This window comes from Panulirus ornatus, chromosome 2, assembly GCF_036320965.1.
Source record: "Panulirus ornatus isolate Po-2019 chromosome 2, ASM3632096v1, whole genome shotgun sequence".
Classification (NCBI taxonomy): Eukaryota; Metazoa; Arthropoda; class Malacostraca; order Decapoda; family Palinuridae; genus Panulirus; species Panulirus ornatus.
The window spans coordinates 27,959,549-27,982,228 of record NC_092225.1 but is presented as its reverse complement, the minus strand read 5'-3'; the positions used below and the strand labels follow the sequence as shown (position 1 = coordinate 27,982,228).

The window sequence follows — 22,680 nt, the reverse complement described above, 5'->3', positions numbered from 1 at the left end:
TTGACATTTACTCTTAACTTTCTTCTTCCACACACTTTACCAAACTCCGTCACCAGCTTCTGCAGTTTCTCACATGAATCCGCCACCAGCGCTGTATCATCAGCGAACAACAACTGACTCGCTTCCCAAGCTCTCTCATCCCCAACAGACTTCATACTTGCCCCTCTTTCCAAAACTCTTGCATTTACCTCCCTAACAACCCCATCCATAAACAAATTAAACAACCATGGAGACATCACACACCCCTGCCGCAAACCTACATTCACTGAGAACCAATCACTTTCCTCTCTTCCTACACGTACACATGCCTTACATCCTCGATAAAAACTTTTCACTGCTTCTAACAACTTGCCTCCCACACCATATATTCTTAATACCTTCCACAGAGCATCTCTATCAACTCTATCATATGCCTTCTCCAGATCCATAAATGCTACATACAAATCCATTTGCTTTTCTAAGTATTTCTCACATACATTCTTCAAAGCAAACACCTGATCCACACATCCTCTACCACTTCTGAAACCACACTGCTCTTCCCCAATCTGATGCTCTGTACATGCCTTCACCCTCTCAATCAATACCCTCCCATATAATTTACCAGGAATACTCAACAAACTTATACCTCTGTAATTTGAGCACTCACTCTTATCCCCTTTGCCTTTGTACAACGGCACTATGCAAGCATTCCGCCAATCCTCAGGCACCTCACCATGAGTCATACATACATTAAATAACCTTACCAACCAGTCAACAATACAGTCACCCCCTTTTTTAATAAATTCCACTGCAATACCATCCAAACCTGCTGCCTTGCCGGCTTTCATCTTCCGCAAAGCTTTTACTACCTCTTCTCTGTTTACCAAATCATTTTCCCTAACCCTCTCACTTTGCACACCACCTCGACCCAAACACCCTATATCTGCCACTCTGTCATCAAACACATTCAACAAACCTTCAAAATACTCATTCCATCTCCTTCTCACATCACCACTACTTGTTATCACCTCCCCATTTACGCCCTTTACTGAAGTTCCCATTTGCTCCCTTGTCTTACGCACCCTATTTACCTCCTTCCAGAACATCTTTTTATTCTCCCTAAAATTTACTGATAGTCTCTCACCCCAACTCTCATTTGCCCTTTTTTTCACCTCTTGCACCTTTCTCTTGACCTCCTGTCTCTTTCTTTTATACTTCTCCCACTCAATTGCATTTTTTCCCTGCAAAAATCGTCCAAATGCCTCTCTCTTCTCTTTCACTAATACTCTTACTTCTTCATCCCACCACTCACTACCCTTTCTAAACAGCCCACCTCCCACTCTTCTCATGCCACAAGCATCTTTTGCGCAATCCATCACTGATTCCCTAAATACATCCCATTCCTCCCCCACTCCCCTTACTTCCATTGTTCTCACCTTTTTCCATTCTGTACACAGTCTCTCCTGATACTTCTTCACACAGGTCTCCTTCCCAAGCTCACTTACTCTCACCACCTTCTTCACCCCAACATTCACTCTTCTTTTCTGAAAACCCATACTAATCTTCACCTTAGCCTCCACAAGATAATGATCAGACATCCCTCCAGTTGCACCTCTCAGCACATATATATATATATATATATATATATATATATATATATATATAAATATATATATATATATATATATATGGCCCAACCCTGGGGATAGGGGAGAAAGAATGCTTCCCATTTATTCCCTGCATTTCGTAGAAGGTGACTAAAAGGAAAGGGAGTGGGGGGCTGGAAATCCTCCCCTCTTGTTTTTTTTTTTTTTTTTAATTTTCGAAAAGGAACAGAGAAGGGGGCCAGGTGAGGGTAGTCCCTCAAAGGCCCAGTCCTCTGTTCTTAACGCTACCTCGCTATCGCGGGAAATGGCGAATAGTATGAAAAAAAATTATATATATATAGAGTGGCAGATATAGGGTGTTTTGGTCGAGGTGGTGTGCAAAGTGCGAGGGTTAGGGAAAATGAGTTGGTAAACAGAGAAGAGGTAGTAAAAGCTTTGCGGAAGATGAAAGCCGGCAAGGCAGCAGGTTTGGATGGTATTGCAGTGGAATTTATAAAAAAAGGAGGTGACTGTATTGTTGACTGGTTGGTAAGGTTATTTAATGTATGTATGACTCATGGTGAGGTGCCTGAGGATTGGCGGAATGCGTGCATAGTGCCATTGTACAAAGGCAAAGGGGATAAGACTGAGTGCTCAAATTACAGAGGTATAAGTTTGTTGAGTATTCCTGGCAAATTATATGGGAGGGTATTGATTGAGAGGGTGAAGGCATGTACAGAGCATCAGATTGGGGAAGAGCAGTGTGGTTTCAGAAGTGGTAGAGGATGTGTGGATCAGGTGTTTGCTTTGAAGAATGTATGTGAGAAATACTTAGAAAAGCAAATGGATTTGTATGTAGCATTTATAGATCTGGAGAAGGCATATGATAGAGTTGATAGAGATGCTCTGTGGAAGGTATTAAGAATATATGGTGTGGGAGGCAAGTTGTTAGAAGCAGTGAAAAGTTTTTATCGAGGATGTAAGACATGTGTACGTGTAGGAAGAGAGGAAAGTGATTGGTTCTCAGTGAATGTAGGTTTGCGGCAGGGGTGTGTGATGTCTCCATGGTTGTTTAATTTGTTTATGGATGGGGTTGTTAGGGAGGTGAATGCAAGAGTTTTGGAAAGAGGGGCAAGTATGAAGTCTGTTGGGGATGAGAGAGCTTGGGAAGTGAGTCAGTTGTTGTTCGCTGATGATACAGCGCTGGTGGCTGATTCATGTGAGAAACTGCAGAAGCTGGGGACTGAGTTTGGTAAAGTGTGTGAAAGAAGAAAGTTAAGAGTAAATGTGAATAAGAGCAAGGTTATTAGGTACAGTAGGGTTGAGGGTCAATTCAATTGGGAGGTGAGTTTGAATGGAGAAAAACTGGAGGAAGTGAAGTGTTTTAGATATCTGGGAGTGGATCTGGCAGCGGATGGAACCATGGAAGCGGAAGTGGATCATAGGGTGGGGGAGGGGGCGAAAATTCTGGGAGCCTTGAAGAATGTGTGGAAGTCGAGAACATTATCTCGGAAAGCAAAAATGGGTATGTTTGAAGGAATAGTGGTTCCAACAATGTTGTATGGTTGCGAGGCGTGGACTATGGATAGAGTTGTGCGCAGGAGGATGGATGTGCTGGAAATGAGATGTTTGAGGACAATGTGTGGTGTGAGGTGGTTTGATCGAGTAAGTAACGTAAGGGTAAGAGAGATGTGTGGAAATAAAAAGAGCGTGGTTGAGAGAGCAGAAGAGGGTGTTTTGAAATGGTTTGGTCACATGGAGAGAATGAGTGAGTAAAGATTGACCAAGAGGATATATGTGTCGGAGGTGGAGGGAACGAGGAGAAGAGGGAGACCAAATTGGAGGTGGAAAGATGGAGTGAAAAAGATTTTGTGTGATCAGGGCCTGAACATGCAGGAGGGTGAAAGGAGGGCAAAGAATAGAGTGAATTGGAGCGATGTGGTATACCGGGGTTGACGTGCTGTCAGTGGATTGAATCAAGGCATGTGTATGGGGGTGGGTTGAGCCATTTCTTTCGTCTGTTTCCTTGCGCTACCTCGCAAATGCGGGAGACAGCGACAAAGCAAAAAAAAAAAAATATATATATATATATATATATATATGTATTTCTTTCATACTATTCGCCATCTCCCGCATTAGCGAGGTTTCGCCAAGAACAGAGGACTGGACCTTTGAGGGAATATCCTCACCTGGCCCCTTCTCTGACCCTTCTTTTGGAAAATTAAAAAAAAAAAACGAGAGGGGAGGATTTCCAGCCCCCCACTCCCTTCCCTTTTAGTCGCCTTCTACGACACGCAGGGAATACATGGGAAGTATTCTTTCTCCCCTGGATGTGGAAAGGGAGCTGTGGTTTTGGTGCATTACACATGGCAGCTAGAGATTGAGTGTGAACGAATGTGGCCTTTGTTGTCCTAGCACTACCTCATGCGCATGCGGGGGGAGGGGGTGCCATTTCATGTGTGGCTGGGTGGCGACGGGAATGGATGAAGGCAGAAAGTATGAATATGTACATGTGTATATATATATTTATCTGTGTATGTATATGTATGTATACGTTGAAATGTATAGGTATGTATATGTGCATGTGTGGGTGTGTATGTATATACATGTGTATGTGGGTGGGTTGGACCATTCTTTCATCTGTTTCCTTGCGCTACCTTGCTTACATGGGAGACATCCTCTTTGTTAGTCTTTCCTAACCCATTTTCTCCATGTGTCCAAACCATTTCAACACACCCTCTTTCTTCTGCTCTCTCAGTCACACTCTTTTTATTACCACACATCTCTCTTGCCCTTTCATTACTTACTCAATCAAACCACCTCACACCACATATTGTCCTCAAACATTTTATTTGCAACACATTCACCCTCTTCTGTACAACCCTATCTATAGCCCATGCCTCACAATCATTAACATTGTTGGCACCACTATTCCTTCCAACATACCCATTTTTGCTCTCCTAGAGAATGTTTTCGCCTTCCACTTATTCTTCAACACTCCCAGAATCTTCGCCCCCTCCCCCACTCTATGACACTTCTGCTTCCATGGTTCCATCTGATGCTAAGTCCACTCCCAAATATCTAAAAACACTTCACTTCCTCCTGTTTTTCTCCATTCAAACTTACCTCCCAATTAACTTGTCCTTCAACCCTACTGAACTTGATAACATTGCTCTTATTCACATTTACTCTCGACTTTCTCCTTTAACACACTTTACCAGACTCAGTCACCAACCTCTGCAGTTTCTCACCCGAATCAGCCACCTGTGCTGTATTATCAGCCAACAACAATTGACTCACTTCCCAGGCCCTCTCTCCAAAACTCTTGCATTCACCTCCCTAACCACCCCTTCCAAAAAAAATTAAACAATCATGGGGACATCATGCATCCCTTCCGCAAACCGACATTCCCTGGGAGCCAATCACTCTCCTCTCTTCCTACTCATACACATGCCTTACATCCTTGGTAACAACTTTTCACTGCTTCTAGCAACTTACCTCCTGCACCATATACTCTTAAAACCTTCTACAAAGCATCTCTATCAACTCTTATCATATGCCTTCTCCAGATCCATAAATGCTACATACAAAGCCATCTGTTTTATTACCACACATCTCTCGTACCCTTTCATTATGTACTCATTCCAACCACCTCACACCACATTTCATTTCCGATACATTTTCCAACACATCCACCCTTTTCCACACAATCCTATCTGCAGCCCATGCCTCACATCCATATAATATTGTTAGGATTACTATTCCTTCAAACATACCCATTTTTACCCTACCAGATAATGTTCCTTCTTTTCACACAGATTCAGCACTCCAAGAACCTCACCTTTATCCCCTTTGCCTTTATACAATGGCCCTGTACATGCATTTTGCCAATCCTCAAGCACCTCACCATAATCCATGCATATATTGAAAAGGCAATCCAGTCAACCCCTTTCTTCATGAATTCAACTGCACTACTCTCTACTCTAGCTCCTTGATGCATTTTATCATACACAAGGCTTTCACAACCACGTCCTTCTTCACCAGACCACTATCCATGACTCTCACTTCACAGATCACTTCAACCAAAATACCCTACATCTATCAGTCGATCATCAAACACATTCATCAGTCCTTCAAAATACTCACGCCATCATCCCCTCACTTTTTCACTACCTGTCATCACTTCCCATTTCGTCCCCATCACCAATGCTCCCATTTGTTCCCCTGTCTTTCATACATTATATACCTCCTTTCAAAACATCTTTTTATTCTCCCTAAAGTTTACTGATCCTTGCTCACCCCAGCTCTTATGTGCCCTCTTTTTTAACCCCTGCTTTTTCCTTTTGACCTCCTGCCACTTTCTCTTAAACATTTCCCAATCATTTTCACTCCTGTTTATATGTTTATATGATTTATTTATGATTCAGTAGATTTTTGTTTAAGAGGAATCTTTTCCTGTGTAGGTGTTCTTTTGACTTTTATGTTACTGGACTGTAGAAAAGGAAAAATCTAAAAGCAATAATGAAAAAAATATGACATAATGGTAATACAGGAGTAATACAGATGTGTGAAATATGTCTGAATGAGTGTTGTGACAGTCACTGTCTCAATTGTAGTCCAATCACCCTTCAGGACATGGTGTACCTGCTACAGGCTCGACCTATCACCTCACTTCATGCTTGGACTGACTATGAGATCATCCATGAACAGGACTCAGCTGTGCTAACAGACCATGAGCTCAGTACCAGAGCTAACACTGGGTAGGTCCCTCCAAACACCAGCTCATTACCAAAGCTAACTTGGGTAGGTACCTCCCAACACCAGTTCATTGCCAAAGCTAACCCTGGTAGATATCTCTGAACACCACCCTGCTCTTTTAAAAATCAAGTCATCTTATGTATGAAAAATAAAAATTTTGCTAAGGTTATGTTTGCCAACCTTCCCACTGGGTAGGTCTGTGTAAACAGTAGCAAGTCACCCTCACCACACGGTATGTGTTTATATCACGTGGATATGTTAACACCAGCAATAATAGGGATAAGACCAGTCATAGCCATGTTGATTTAAATCTAGTGATGACTCCTTCATTATTCCTTATATCTCTCTCAGAAGTTCTTACAAGTGCAAGAGCACTAAACAGTTTCTGGTTCCTACAGGGAGGTGTTCCCAGGCAGTGCAACACCCCTGACAATGTCGATAGTGATACCAGCTCTGGATTTGTCCTTCCAGAGGGATATATATGCATTCACCTGGAATTCCATACGCCCAGACCCCCACCATGTTGTCCTTTGTTCCATCTACCAATCGCATGTTTTTCTCAACATGTTGGAGGTAGGCCACTTATACGTCTTTCTTAATATGTTGGAGGTAGGTCACTCACTTGTCTCTCTCAGCATGTAGGAGCTAGGCCACTCACACATCTTTTTCATGTTTGAGGTAGGCCAATCACACTTCTTTCTTGGTATGTTGAAGGTAGGCCACTCACGTGACTTTCTCAGTATGTTGGAGGTAGGCCACTCGCATGTCTTTCTCAACATGGAGGTAGGCTACTCTCATCATGTTGGAGATGGGCCACTCACACGTCTTTCTCAGTATGCTAGAGGTAGGCCACTCATTAAGTATTTTTCAGTACGTTAGTCAATATGAGTTACAGCGGCATATATATGTTATGGTGGCCAGTATGTGTTACAGTAGCCATTAAGAGTTATTGTGGCCAGTTTTAGCCATTGCTCAGTATGAGTTATTGTGGCCATTATGAGTTATAGTAGCTAATATGAGTTACAGTGGCCCATATCAGGTGTAGTGACCAGTAGGAGCTATGATGAAAGGTGTGAGTTATTGTGACCCATATGAGCTAGGGTGGGTAGGGTGAAGTATGGTCCGTAGCCCCAATTGTTGTACCATTGTCAGTTATGGACATCAGCATGAACTGTGTGGGCCACTATTAAGACCACTGAGTTGCTTTTAGGAGTCTGAGTTACTGTGATGAGTATGAGTTACAGTTATAGACATGAGTAAGTGAGATGAGCTTGAGTTACAGTGTGGATCATGAACTACTAGGAGGAGCATAGGTAAAAGTGACGTATAAGTGTACAATGAGGAGCTTGAGTTATAGAGTGTGTGGGTGTTGGTCTTTCTGCAGATGCAATACCGGTATACGCATACAGGGAACTCGCCATTGCACCAAGCCATTGACCTACAGGTGTACGGCCATGAGGTTAGCATACCTCAGTTCATCCAATGGGGCTGCGAACGGTTTGGCAAGACTTCTGGCCTCACCAACTTCTTAAACATGGCCCACCTTGTGTATGTAAGTACTTCAACTTCATTGTGTAAGTACTTCAGTGTCAATAGACATCAACAAAGTTTTTGACACTTTCCCCCCAGCATACTCTCAAAAGATACTTGACACCATCTACACAACAATGACAAAAATTGGTTGGATGATTTCATAGCTGGCCTCCATGCCTCAGTCTTTCACAATGGCTTCACACTAAATTCCTTCAACTCTGCAGTAGAGGTCTCCCAGCGAGCAATTCTTTCTCTCAACCTCCTATTACTTCCAGCAGACCACAACATGAAGGTCCTCACAATCACATCAAAATACCCTGACACTTCAGTAGCAACAACAAACATGCAGCACTTCATTACGCTGTTGGAACAATGGCTTATCCAGAACAGAATGTTTACACTCCCACAGAATTCTTCATTCACTTTTTAAACCTTGGACAGACATCCAGTCCAAACACTCCTGTCACCTTTTTATGGACAGTCACTCCCACTTTTTTTTTTTAAACATATATCATTCCAGGCACACACACTACTTTCATTCCCCACACGTATAACATAAACACAAAAGCAACTTACAAATTAAATACTCTCCTAGGAATAACTGGCCCTAGATTTGGACAAGAAAAAAAATCCCATAGCATGTGCTACAAGCAATTAAATCTCTCCACTCTAAACTGTGCATCACCTGCCTGATCTTCCTTCCTATCATAAGCAAACCTAACAGAAATGAAAACCACTCAATATAGAACACTCTGAACAATTACTTGGTTCCCAGCCACCACGAATACTCTACTTTCTCTACACATACAGGATATGTTGACCATCTATGGACAGTTGCGACGCTGTAAGAACAAGTTTAGCCAGTACGACCTGGGTGAATTTCGGGCAGTCTTCGCCACCAGTCTTTACGCAGAGATCACCAGCCGCCTGCCTCACCTTCTCCAGGCGAGTCTGTCTTCTGCCATGTGCCTATGAAGCCTGTTGCAAACTGTTGACGAATGGCTGAGTGATGTGTTTTGAAGGCTAATACAGATTTCTTCTTTCTGTCTCCTATCTTCTCTCTTGCTTCCCTCAGGTGACCAAGATCCATACGATCAGCAGCAAGTGTAGCAGCTTCTTTCAGAGTATGATGTTGATCGTCCTGGCTGATGGTAAACAAGGTAGGTCACACCCTCCTTCATGTTCCACAGGGTTAATTTCCAGACTCTTGGAGCCACTAGTCTACAGCTCTGCTATATCGTTCCTTCAGGTCCCCAGCATTACTTTAATGGTCCTGCAGGTCCCCAGCCCCATGTATGGGTCTTTTGGGTCCCCACTCCTCCTTGTATTGGTCCTACAAGTCGCCACTCCCCCTTGTATTGGTCCTGCAGGTCCCCTTTCCCCATTGTAATGGTCCTGCACATTCATAATCCACCTTGTATCAGTCCTGTAAGTTCTCAATCTCTTGTATCGGTCATGCAAGTCCCCAGTCCCCATTGTATTGGTTCTGCTGGTCCCCACTCTCCATTGTATTGGTCCTACAGTACCCTGGCCCAGTGTATTTGTCAAGCAGGTCACTAAACCCTCTTTTATTGGATCTGCATGTCCCCAATCCCCTGTGCTGGTCTTGTAGGTCAGCAATTCCCTTATAGTGTTTTATCCTGAGCCTCATGTATTGTTACTGGAGGCCCCTCTGTCCCCCTTGTTTTAGATTTGCAGATCCCTGATCCCTGTATTGGTCCTGCAGACCCCCAGCCCCCTGTAGTGGTCCACCAGGTCCCCAACCCAATTGTATTGGTTCTGTAAGTCATCAGCCATCTGTATTGGTCTTGGTTTCCCTGTTTCCCAAGATTGATTCTTTGCCTAGCCCCTCTGTAGGAGCCTTACAGGAACCCAGAACCCTGTATGGTCCTGCAGTTCCCCAGCCCCATATATTGGTCCTGAAGGTCTCCAGCTCCCTTCCACTGGCCCTATAGGTCCCCAGCCCCTTGGATTGGTCTTGTAGATTTCCAGTTCCCCTGATTGATTCTTCAGGTCCTCAGTCCCCCTGTAGTGGCCCTTCAGGACCCAGCCACCCTGTAATGGTCCTGCAGGCCCCCAGGCCCCCATATTGGTCCTGAAGGTCCCCAGCTCACCTGTATTGGTCCTGAAGGTCCCTAGCCTCCTGTACTGATCTTGTAGGTTTCTAGTCCCCCTTGATTGGTTCTTCAGGCCCCCAGTTCCCCTATAGTTGTCTTTCAGGACCCCTGCACCCTTTATTGGTACTGCAGGTCCCCAGTCTCCCTGTATTGGTCCTGAAGGTCCCCAGCTCCCCTGTATTGGTCCTGAAGGTCTCCAGTCCCTGTATTGATCTTGCAGGTCCCTAACCCCCCCTGTATTGATCCTGTAGGTTCCCAGTCCCCCTATATTGTTTCTGCTGGCCCCTAGTCCTCTTTGATTGGTCCTCCAGGTTCCCATCCCCTGTAGTGGCCTTGCAGGTCCCATCCACTGTATTGGTCCTGCAGGTCTTTAGCCACCATGTATGAGTCCTGCAAGTTCCCAGCCTTCCTGTATTGGTCTCACAGGTCCCCAGCCCCATGTTTTGGTTCTACCCATCTCCATCCCTATGTATTGGTTCTACCCATCTCCAGCCCCTTGCAATGGTTCTACACATCCCCAGCCCCCTTTTATTGGTCGTGTAGATCCCCAGTCCCCCATGATATGTTCAGGTCTCCAACCCCCTTGTATTGGTCCTCCAGATACCTGGTCCCCTTGTATTGACTCTGCAAGCTCCCAGCCCCTCCTTTACTGATTCTGAAGCTGCTTAATCTCACTAGGGTGATCTTGCAAATTTTTAGCCCCCTCAAATGACCCTCATGATCCCCAATCTTTATAGACTGAGTACATGTCCCCTAGAATGGTCTTGTAGATATTTCGTCTCAACTAAGACAACACTACAATACTTTGGCCTCCATGTGATGATTCTACCTGCTCCCAGCCTAACTGGTTTCCCACTGATAACTATGTCGGTATTTTGTCACAAAGTATATTCTATAGGCCCCTGTCTCCCAGTTCCTGAAGATAATCCAAGCCTTTCTAGCCTTACTCTTTTAGTTTCAACTTTAGTCCTTTTGATAACTTTGGAGACCTTCAGCCTTCCTTTGATGACAGTAAAGGTCTCAAGCCTCCCAAGGTCAATGCCTCTGGAGATCTCAAGTGTTTTTTAAGGTGACCCTACAGGTATGATTATGCAGGTCCCCAACTGTATCAGGTTGACTTTGCAGATACTTATCTCTCCCAAGGTGGTCCTTCAGGTTCCCAGCATCCATGAAAGTCTCCAGCTAGCTTAGGATGACCCTGCAAGTCCCTAAATTCCCATGGATAAACCTACAGATTCCCAGTCCAAGTCTCATTTGGCTGATCATGAAAGCCCCCAGTTTTGCAAGGATAATCAAACCTTCAACTTAATTATTATCATAAGATTATAGACCTGTTGAAAATTGAGCTATACATTAACTGACAATATCGTTCAATTTTTGTAATGTGTTTGTATTGGTATATAGGTGTCTGTTTACATTTGTGTTTAGGAAATCAATTATTGTACCTGCAGAGATCACTGCAGAGAACAAATCAGACATGGCAATGCTAATGATGTGCTCTGACGCAGAGTCTGCCGACGTTCCCTCATATCTCAAGGTAACTCCTCAGTCCACATTTCTAGAAGTTGACTTGGTTTATTATAGGTCATGATGAGTTGTGTTAAATGAATTTTAAACATGATGGGTCAAGTTTAGTCAGTTTACTCATGGTGGTGAAGTATGGTCATGATAGTTTATCACCTTGGTCACAGTTGGTCATGTTGGTTTCTGGGCTTGCAGCAGATTACAGTCACTTATAAGTAGATAAGTCTGTAATGGGTCATATATGTTCACTGGGGTTCAAAATGGATCACTAGATGTATTCTTTTATTTGTAATGATTAAGGTAGGCTACAAGATCTTGCATAGGGTTATTATAGAATATGAAAGGTTAAGTTAGATTGTGATGGATTAGGTTTACATAAACATGGTAGCTGGTAATGTTTATTGAATACAAATTAGCTTAACGTAGATAGAGCAAGTTAACAACAAGTTATGAATTATGGAGAATCACGCTGAGTACTTCATCACAGATTGTGGTAGATAACGCTGAGATACTTGCACTTGAGTCCTGTGAGGGATCAGGGTGACAGTAAAGACTAGATTCAGTTATGATGAGTCCCACCAAAGATGGATCAGCCTAAGTCATGATGAGTTCAGCCAAGATGGATCAGGCTGAGTCATGATGAATCCAGCCAAGGTGGATCAGGATGAGTCATTATTGATCAGTGAAAGTCAATCTGTCAACACAGCCCACCCACCATCCCCTCAACACACTCTTCATCACCCTAACCCTGACTGTTCACACCTTCCAGCACCCAAATGCTGGCTATCCACACCCTCTAGCACTCCAGTACTGGCTATCCACACCCTCCAGCACCCCAACACTGGTCATTCACGCCCTCCAACACTCGAACATTGACTGTCCACACACTCCAGCATTCCAAGATTGGCCATCCACACCTTCCAGCACCCGAAAATTGGCTCTCCACACCCTCCAGTAACCCAAAAGTAGCCATCCACACCCCTCAGCACTGCAGCACAGGCTGTTCCACACTCACCTTCTCTCTGACACATATGCCTTCCAGTTCTCCAAAACAGGCATTAAATGGCCACTGGCCCTGCATAAGCTTTCACATTCCTACAGTGGCCATGAACACCCTCCATCACTGCAACACTGGTTCTACACACCATGCAGCACTCTTAACACTCATCATACACAGTCTCCAGTTCTCCAATACTTGCCATGCACATCCCATAGCACTTAAGCACTAGTAGTACATGCCTTCCATTACTTGTCACCACCACAGGTCATATCACAGCTGATGGCGGAGAGCGAAGAAGTAGAGGAGTTCCTGGCCATGACGCCAGATGAGGGTCACGTCTGGCTCCAGTCCCACCCAGGGGCAGTGGGCAATGCTTTTAGGGACTTTCTCTACAAGCATGGCCACCGCTGCATCAAGGAGGTCAGCCCAGAGCATTGAAGGGACATAGGAGATCAATCCAGGGTGTGGGAGACCATTTTAGATCACAGGAGATCAGATTGGGTTGTGGAAAATTAGTCTAGGGCATGGGAGATCAGGCTGGATCAACTCCAGGGTGTGTGAGATTAGACTGCATCAGAGGTAAATTCATCATGTAGGAGATCAGTATGGGGAATTGGAGATTAAGCTGGATCACAGAGGTTAGTTTAAGGGATGGGAAGTCAGTTAGGTCAGGAAGTCAGCCTAGGGTGTGGGAGATCAAGGAGGGTCACAAGAGGTAACATTCAACATGGGAAGTCAGGCTTGGTCAAAGCAGATCCTTCTGGGGTGAGGAAGATGCTTTGGTCACTGGAGGTCAATCTGGGGGTGTGAAATGTCAGACTGTCATGTTACCTTAGTTCAGAGTGTATGAGGTCAGTCTGGAGCATGGGAGGTCAAGCTGCATCACAGAGAGGTCATTCTGAAGCACAGGAGATCAGTCTGGGTCATAAGAGGTCAAAATTGGTCATGGAAACCAAGCTAGGTTACAGGAGTTCAGGGTTGGACATGGGAGGTCAGTCCAGAACATGAGAGGTCAGGCTGGGGCCAGGTCATTATGCATTGGCAAATGGTAGTACTCCACCAAGTGGGCTCAACATATCTGCCACTGGAATACAGTAATGTATTTTTTTCATGTTTCTTTGGTTATTTTGTGTTCTATGACCCCTTTCTTTTTATGACCTGATGACCCCAGGTGTTCTTGTGTTGTTTTTTCCTAAGTTATTTGTTTGAAAACAGAATATTAACTCAATTCATATTGATTATTTTTTAAAACTTGACATTGTTGTTATTATTATTATTATTATTACAAATATTTTTTTATGTATATATTGGTCATATCCCGCATTAGTTAGGTAGGGTTAAGAACAGTGGACTGAGCCTTCAAGGAAATATCCTCACTTGGCCCCCTTCTGTGTTCCTTTGTCTGGAAAATTAAAAACGGGAGGGGAGGATTTCCAGTCCCCGCTGTCTCCCCTCTTAGTCACCTTCTACGACACGCAGAGAATATGTGAGAAGTATTCTTTCTCCCCTATCCCCAGGGATTATTATTATTTATTATCATTGTTATTATTTATTTTTATTTATTATACTTTGTCGCTGTCTCCCGCATTAGTGAGGAAGTGGAAGGAAACAGATGAAAGAATGGCCCAACCCACCCACATACACATGTATATACATACACGTCCACACATGCACATATACTTGTTATCATTACTTTTACTGCTAAGATCTACCTATCATCATCATTTTTATGTTATGATGACTGTTGTTTTTGATGGAATACAATAACATACAAACCTTGAGAGCTGCAAGGCAGCTCCTATTTTATTCCCACCCAATATCAATCATGTATTTACCTAACTTGTGCTTGAAACCTTCCAACAGTCTGTGTTAGTGTTCATATTTTATTCTGTGGGTAACTTGCACCACTTAACCATCTCTATTTTCACTGAAGTGTTTATTCATTTTTCTACTGAATCTAAATATGCATTATTTTGAATCCACTGCTACGTGGTTTTTCTTTCATCTAAGTGCTTTCTTTATGTCCCCACTGATATATTACCATTTGCTGTACTTTATTAGTATCACAATGCCCTCACTTGTACGTAACTTGCTGAAACTTCTTTGACATGGGATGAACAAACACAGATGCCTAAATTTTGATACATGACAACAAATAAAAGTTTCAAGTTTCCCCTCTTTCCACTAGATATGCAACTTGCTTATGATTAGATCTGTCTAGTAATCTGGTGAGGCTTGCAGGTCAGGATGGTATCCTTGTGGTAGGTCATGCAAGGTCACCAGTCATTAATTTAATGGTTAGTCTTTCACAGTTTGACTTGAGCTCACTCTCATGGGGCTTGGATCCTCGCAGCCTTGTTCACACACTGCAGGTAGGCATTTTGTCATACATTGTAGGTAATGTGAGGTATACTGTGGTTACATTTCTATCAGAATAGTATACAAAGATAGCAAATAAGAGGGTGAGAAAGGAGCATATTGATCATTCTTACCCTGGCAGATGATGGTACATCACCCAATCACCTACAGTACCAACAAGGAGCACCTGAATGTTGAGCAGACACTCAATGCTCTCCAGAGCCCAGTCTCCCATAATACCAGGTACATCAAAATCTTGCTCATTCTCCCTACTTCTTAAGAGTAAGTAGCAAAAGGGTAGGAAAGATGTGTGGTAATAAAAAGAGTGTGGTTGAGAGAGCAGAAGAGGGTGTTTTGAAATGGTTTGGTCACATGGAGAGAATGAGAGGAAAGATTGACAAAGAGGATATATGTGTCAGAGTTAGAGGGAATGATGAGAAGTGGGAGACCAAATTGGAGGTGGAAAGATGGAGTGAAAAAGATTTTGAGTGATTGGGGCCCGAACATGCAGGAGGGTTGAAAGGCTTGCAAGGAATAGAGTGAATTGGAACAATGTGGTATACCAGGGTCGACATGCTGTAAATGGATTGAACCAGGGCATGTGAAGCGTTTGGGGTAAACATGGAAAGTTTTGTGGGGCCTGGATGTGGAAAGGGAGCTGTGGTTTCGGTGCATTATACATGACAGCTAGAGACCGAGTGTGAACGAATGTGGCCTTTGCTGTCTTTTCCTAGCGCTACCTCACGCACATGCATGGGGAGGGGGTTGCCATTTCATGTGTGGCGGGATGGAGACGGAAGTGAATGAGGGCAGACAGTATGAATTATGTACATGTGTATATATGTATATGACTGTGTGTGTATTTATATGTATACATTGAGATGTATAGGTATGTATGTACATGTGTATGTGGGTGGGTTGGGCCATTCTTTCATCTGTTTCCTTGTGCTACCTTGCTAACGTGGGAGACAGCAACAAACTATAATAATAATAATGAAAAAAAAAATATATATATATGGTTTTTTGGGAGATGTTTAAAAATTTTGTATGGGGGGGGGGCCTTTTTTGTTTTTTCCGGGAAATTTCGAAAGGGGGGAAGGGAAAAGGGGGAAAAAAAAAAAAAATATAAAAAATAAAATTTAATAAAAAATTTTGGGGAAGGGTTTTGGAATTTCCCACTTTTGGGGTGTAGAAAATGGGCGACTAAAAGGGAAGGGAGCGGGGGGCTGGAAATCCTCCCCTCTCTTTTTTTTTCTTTCTTTTTTTTTAATTTTCCAAAAGAAGGAACAGAGGGGGCCAGGTGAGGATATTCCACAAAGGCACAGTCCTCTGTTCTTAATGCTACCTCGCTAATGCGGGAAATGGCGGATAGTTTAAAAGAAAGAAAAGAAGATATGTTGAGATGTTTAGGTATGTATATTTGCATGTGTGGACATGTATGTGTATGCATGTGTATGTGGGTGGGTTGGGTCATTCTTTCGTCTGTTTCCTTGCACTACCTCACTAACGCGAGAGACAGTGACAAGCAAAATATAAGGAGGTCATGAGAAAGGTGCAAGAGGTGAAAAAGAGGGCAAATGAGAGTTGGGGTGAGAGAGTATCATTAAATTTCAGGGAGAATAAAAAGATGTTTTGGAAGGAGGTAAATAAAGTGCGTAAGACAAGGGAGCAAATGGGAACTTCAGTGAAGGGGGCTAATGGGAAGGTGATAACAAGTAGTGGTGATGTGAGAAGGAGATGGAGTGAGTATTTTGAAGGTTTGTTGAATGTGTTTGATGATAGAGTGGCAGATGTGGGGTGTCTTGGTCGAGGTGGTGTGCAAAGTGAGAGGGTTAGGGAAAATGATTTGGTAAATAGAGAAGAGGTAGTAAAAGCTTTACGGAAGATGAAAGCCGGCAAAGCAGCAGGTTTGGATGGCATTGCAGTGGAATTTATTAAAAAAGGGAGTGACTGTATTGTTGACTGGTTGGTAAGGTTATTTAATGTATGTATGATTCATGGTTAGGTGCCTGAGGATTGGCGGAATGCTTGCATAGTGCCATTGGACAAAGGCAAAGGGGATAAGACTGAGTGCTCAAATTACAGAGGTAAAAGTTTGTTGAGTATTCCTGGCAAATTATTTGGGAGGGTATTGATTGAGAGGGTGAAGGCATGTACAGAGCATCAGATTGGGGAAGAGCAGTGTGGTTTCAGAAGTGGTAGAGGATGTGTGGATCAGGTGTTTGCTTTGAAGAATGTATGTGAGAAATACTTAGAAAAGCAAATGGATTTGTATGTAGCATTTATAGATCTGGAGAAGGCATATGATAGAGTTGATAGAGATGCTCTGTGGAAGGTATTAAGAATATATGGTGTGGGAGGAAAGTTGTTAGAAGCAGTGAAAAGTTTTTATCGAGGATGTAAGGCATGTGTACGTGTAGGAAGAGAGGAAAGTGATTGGTTCTCAGTGAATGTAGGTTTGCGGCAGGGATGTGTGATGTCTCCATGGTTGTTTAATTTGTTTATGGATGGGGTTGTTAGGGAGGTAAATGCAAGAGTTTTGGAAAGAGGGGCAAGTATGCAGTCTGTTGTGGATGAGAGAGCTTGGGAAGTGAGTCAGTTGTTGTTCGCTGATGATACAGCGCTGGTGGTTGATTCATGTAAGAAACTGCAGAAGCTGGTGACTAAGTTTGGTAAAGTGTGTGAAAGAAGAAAGTTAAGAGTAAATGTGAATAAGAGCAAGGTTATTAGGTACAGAAGGGACGAGGGTCAAGTCAGTTGGGAGGTAAGTTTGAATGGAGAAAAACTGGAGGAAGTGAAGTGTTTTAGATATCTGGGAGTGGATCTGGCAGCAGATGGAACCAGAGAAGCAGAAGTGGATCATAGGGTGGGGGAGGGGGCGAAAATCCTGGGAGCCTTGAAGAATGTGTGGAAGGCGAGAACATTATCTCGGAAAGCAAAAATGGGTACGTTTGAAGGAATAGTGGTTCCAACAATGTTGTATGGTTGCGAGGCGTGGGCTATGGATAGAGTTGTGTGCAGGAGGATGGATGTGCTGGAAATGAGATGTTTGAGGACAATGTGTGGTGTGAGGTGGTTTGATCGAGTGAGTAACGTAAGGGTAAGAGAGATATGTGGAAATAAAAAGAGCGTGGTTGAGAGAGCAGAAGAGGGTGTTTTGAAATGGTTTGGGCACATGGAGAGAATGAGTGAGGAAAGATTGACCAAGAGGATATATGTGTCGGAGGTGGAGGGAACGAGGAGAAGTGGGAGACCAAATTGGAGGTGGAAAGATGGAGTGAAAAAGATTTTATGTGATCGGGGCCTGAACATGCAGGAGGGTGAAAGGAGGGCAAGGAATAGAGTGAATTGGATCGATGTGGTATACTGGGGTTGACATGCTGTCAGTGGATTGAATCAAGGCATGTGAAGCGTCTGGGGTAAACCATGGAAAGCTGTGTAGGTATGTATATTTTCGTGTGTGGACGTATGTATATACATGTGTATGGGGGTGTGTTGGGCCATTTCTTTCGTCTGTTTCCTTGCGCTACCTCGCAAACGCGGGAGACAGTGACAAAGCAAAAAAAAAAAAAAAGAATATATATATATATATATATATATATATATATATATATATATATATATATATATATATATATATATATATATCCCTGGGGATAGGGGAGAAAGAATACTTCCCCCGTATTCCCTGTGTGTCATAGAAGGCAACTTAAAGGGGAGGGAGCAGGTGGCTGGAAATCCTCCCCTCTTGTTTTTTTTTAATTTTCCAAAAGAAAGAACAGAGAAGGGGGCTAGGTGAGGATATTTCCACTTTGTTTATATATATTTATATGTATATATAATGTATGTATATGTGCATTTATGTATATGTATGTGGATATGAATGGATGGGCCATTCTTTGTCAGTTTCCTGGTGCTCCCTTGCTGATGTGGGATACAGTGATTAAGTATAATAAATATATATAAGTACTTGTATGAAGTTGGTTACTTGTTCTTCAGTTTTCAGAGTATGGATTTGTGTAGTATATTGTACTCACTGAATTTGGCAGTCAGAAGCAAATAATTTATTATGGCTATTTTTCCATAAACCAAGATGAATTTTGTTTCACTCTAGTATTAATGATTTGTACATCACAGTTTGTTCAGATATATTCTGTATTTTACTCTTTTCATGGTGATATTTCTTTTCCTTGTGAATTCCCTACATCACCATGTAATAAAAAACAGGTACCAGGTTTATATTCTCATCCCTGGTGTCATTTCTGTACATGAAAATTATTGGTAGTGGAAAACATCTGAAACTTTAATTTGGCTGTCTTCTAATGAAATGGAATGTATGGCAGATCCTGAGCCAGGAAAGTATATTGTGATACTTTCATGCAAATTTCACTGGCTACATGAGGTAGGCTTGGCATGACTGACTAAAACCTAGACAAGTGATATACCTACACATTTTTTATTTTAAAACTTTTACAATTAAACTTCATAAGATTTCCCTGTCCCACACAAGTTTGGGTCAGGTTTTAACAAAGAATATTATTACCTCCTGGAATTACCTATTTGCACAGTAAGGGGGGAAAGCTCAACATTCATGGGGTCTTGTCTCCTGAACTTTCTTTGCTTTCAGGAAGCACTTTTAACTTTTGTAAAATACCAGCTTTCACTGCTTCATTGGTTAATTTATTCTAACTATCCACAACTTTGACACTAAACCAGTAATTTCAGTAATGCTCTCTGATTATTTTCTGCAGGCCCAGAATATGCTCTTGCTACCCTTCCTTACTGTCTATGGTCTCTGTGTTAGGGGCATTTTCTTTTGTTGTTCTATATCTAAGTTATCTAGAAAGACCCTTCTGATGCTTTTCAGTGTTTTACACCTTCTTTCTATTTGTTTACTTTTCTTCTGTAGCCCCTATACTAATTTGATTCTTATGATGCACTTTAATTCTGTGTTTTAGTTCCTAAATTTCCTCTTCCATTCAGTGACACTTCATGGCCTCTGATTTCATTTATCAACTTCTATATTTCTTCTTCCAAATTTCCCCAGCCTAATGGTTTCAAATGATTCATCCCTTAGTTTTTTATTGAATCTTTTTCTTCATTCTTCTCCTAGCAGATTTAAATGCAACTGTATAGTCATGGTAATTTCTACTGCCTGAGTCAGTATAGGTCTGCCTCTTGTTGGCTGTAGGTTACTTGCTGAGTGTATCTGTTTGTAGGTGAGGTAGTAACATTCCTGGTGATTGTCATTAGTATGGCACTGTTACAGAAAGCTTGGCGAATTGCTGGTGGGTGAGGCTCGGTTGCCCTCACCTGAGTTGATCTTCTACCTTAAGCATACTGAACTGGGTCAACTGATAGCCTCCCCATCACCCATGCTCATCGCCAAGTAGGTCATATTTACTCACGTTCAGTCATAGACTTATTTATTTTCATTACTTTTTTCTCACTGTTGTAGGATTATGGTTATTGGGTAATTATTTAAAAAGTTTATTGTTTATCATTTGTGTTCTGTTTTGTTTGTGATGTCCTGCCTTGTTCAGTCTTGTTCATCATGTTCAGCCTTGTACTTCATGTCCAGCCTCCTTGTGTTTTATTCTTCAAGTCTTGCCTTGTTTTAACATGTTTTTATTATCTTTATCTTTATTATTTATTTTTTTCTTCCCTGATTCATGTTTCCCTTTCCAGATCCATGTATCAATCCTTGATCCATCTTCATCTTCCTTAATCTATGTTTTCCTCCCCAGTTCCATGTATCCTTCCCATAATTCACTCCCTGATATATAATTCACTCCCCTGATTCACTTTCATAATCCAATTTCTATCCTTTGATCCATTTTTCCTGCTGTGATATATGTTTCACTTCCTTGATTTATGTAGCTCTCCCCTGATCCGTGTTTCACCACCTCGATCCATGTTTCCCTCCTTTAATCCAAGTTTCCTTCCCTTGATTATTATTTCTCTCAGGTGATCTATGATTTTCTTCCATGATCTACATTTCCTTCCCTTGATCAATGCTTCCCTCTCCTGATCCATATTTCTCTTCACTAATTGTTGTGTGTCTTCTGTGGTCCATGTTTTTCTCCATTCATATACTCTGTCCTCCCATAATCCAAAATTTTATCTCATTTGTATTTCATCACATGTTGCATGTTTTCCCTTTCTCCATTGTTATTTTCATATCTTAATGATGATATTTCTTTTCCCTTATTCCACAGTTAATTTCCCAGTGTCATATTTCCCTATACTTCTCCATGTATCCTTTCCTTAGTCCATGCTTCCTTTTGATTCATTGTTATTTTCCATAAGCCACATTTCCTTACTCACTTTTTCATTCCCTTCTCCAAAATGTATGGGGTAAACCATGGAAAGTTTTATGGGGCTTGGATATGGAAAGGGAGCTATGGTTTCGGTGCATTGCACATGACAGCTAGAGACTGAGTGTGAATGAATGTGGCCTTTGTTATCTTTTCCTAGTGCTACCTCGCATGTGCGCGGGTGGGGGAGGGGGGTGCCATTTCATGTGTGGCAGGGTGAATGGATGAAGGCAGCATGTACGAATATGTACATTTGTATATATATGTATGTTTGTGTATGTATATGTATGTATTAGTTGAAATGTATAGGTATGTATATGTGCGTGTGTGGGCATTTATGTTTATACTTGTGTATGTGAGTGGCTCAGCCCTTCTTTCATCTGTTTCCTTGCGCTACCTCACTAATGCGGGAGACAGCGACAAAGTATGATAAATATAAGTAAATAGATACCTTCAGTGATATATTTCTCTTCCCTAGTCCATGTTTCCCTCACTTGATAGATGTTTCCCTCCCTAGAAACCACATATCCCTCTAAGGTGTTTTTTGTTTCCTTCCCTAACTGTATTTTCTTCTCCATCAACCATATTTTCCTCCCTAATGTGTTTTCCTACACATAAACCATATTCCCTTTCCCATTCTAGATTTTTCTTCCTATAAACCATATTTCCAGTCCATAATCTATAATTCCTTCCCATAAACCAAGCTTTCTTCCTAATCTTTATTTTCTTCCCCATAAGTCATGCATTCCTGCCCATTTCAAAATGCCCAGCCTTCTGTCTCACTTCTCACTATAGGGCAGTGCAGCGGCGGCGTCTTCACTGTCACTTGGACCAAATAAAGTTTCCTGAGATAAGCATCGGTGTCCCCAAGCCTGTGAGTGTATATGTATGCACAGTATTATATTTGTATGTATGTAAGTACTCATTTGTACTCTACAGGGAGAGTTTTACATTCAAAAGGCAAAAACTCATGAACCTTTTCTTTTGTACAAATTATTGAACATCTTTTTGCTGTCTGCATTTACTATTTCCTAATTCAGTTTATTCTATTCATCTACCACTCATTTACTATAGAACTTCTTTACATCTATTTTTTATTAAAGTTTCTTGCTTGATTTCATGTTACATCCTTTGATTTTTATCCTTCCATATTTCAAAGAACTGCTCAGTGTCTGTGTTGTCAGTCTAGTTTAAAACATAGAGGTTATGATTGGGTTACTCTTCAGTTTTCTATTTTCCATGGTTGGCAAATTTACTTGAAAGCTATTTGGATATTCACCAGAAGGCAGTTTATCTTCTTTACAATTCTCCTGATATGGGCTGCTAGCCACAAGTTTGGGACAGTGTCACTTCCCAAGTACTTCTCACACAGAATCCTGAAACTTATTTCCTGCTAGATTATAATCAAACTGGGCCTTCTTTCATTCTCTCCCTTCATCATTCTTTTATATTTGCTTGATTTGAATTTCAATAACCATGTAACAAACCAAGTTCAGAGTCTTCAAGCA

The 22,680-nt window shown here is 42.1% G+C and overlaps 1 protein-coding gene across 1 annotated transcript in view; it reads left to right on the top strand.

Moving 5' to 3' along the window:
• The window catches only part of LOC139752099 (uncharacterized phosphotransferase YvkC-like), a 60,292-nt gene that overhangs the window by 26,494 nt on the left and 11,118 nt on the right, over positions 1-22,680 (top strand). Inside the window, exons 17-27 of the mRNA XM_071667980.1 lie at positions 6,198-6,325; positions 6,722-6,896; positions 7,708-7,875; positions 8,667-8,801; positions 8,932-9,016; positions 11,425-11,510; positions 12,762-12,917; positions 14,810-14,869; positions 14,998-15,132; positions 20,105-20,244; positions 21,968-22,046. Coding sequence (XP_071524081.1) covers positions 6,198-6,325; positions 6,722-6,896; positions 7,708-7,875; positions 8,667-8,801; positions 8,932-9,016; positions 11,425-11,510; positions 12,762-12,917; positions 14,810-14,869; positions 14,998-15,132; positions 20,105-20,244; positions 21,968-22,046 — 1,347 coding nt within the window. The remainder of the gene's footprint in view (positions 1-6,197; positions 6,326-6,721; positions 6,897-7,707; positions 7,876-8,666; positions 8,802-8,931; positions 9,017-11,424; positions 11,511-12,761; positions 12,918-14,809; positions 14,870-14,997; positions 15,133-20,104; positions 20,245-21,967; positions 22,047-22,680) is intronic.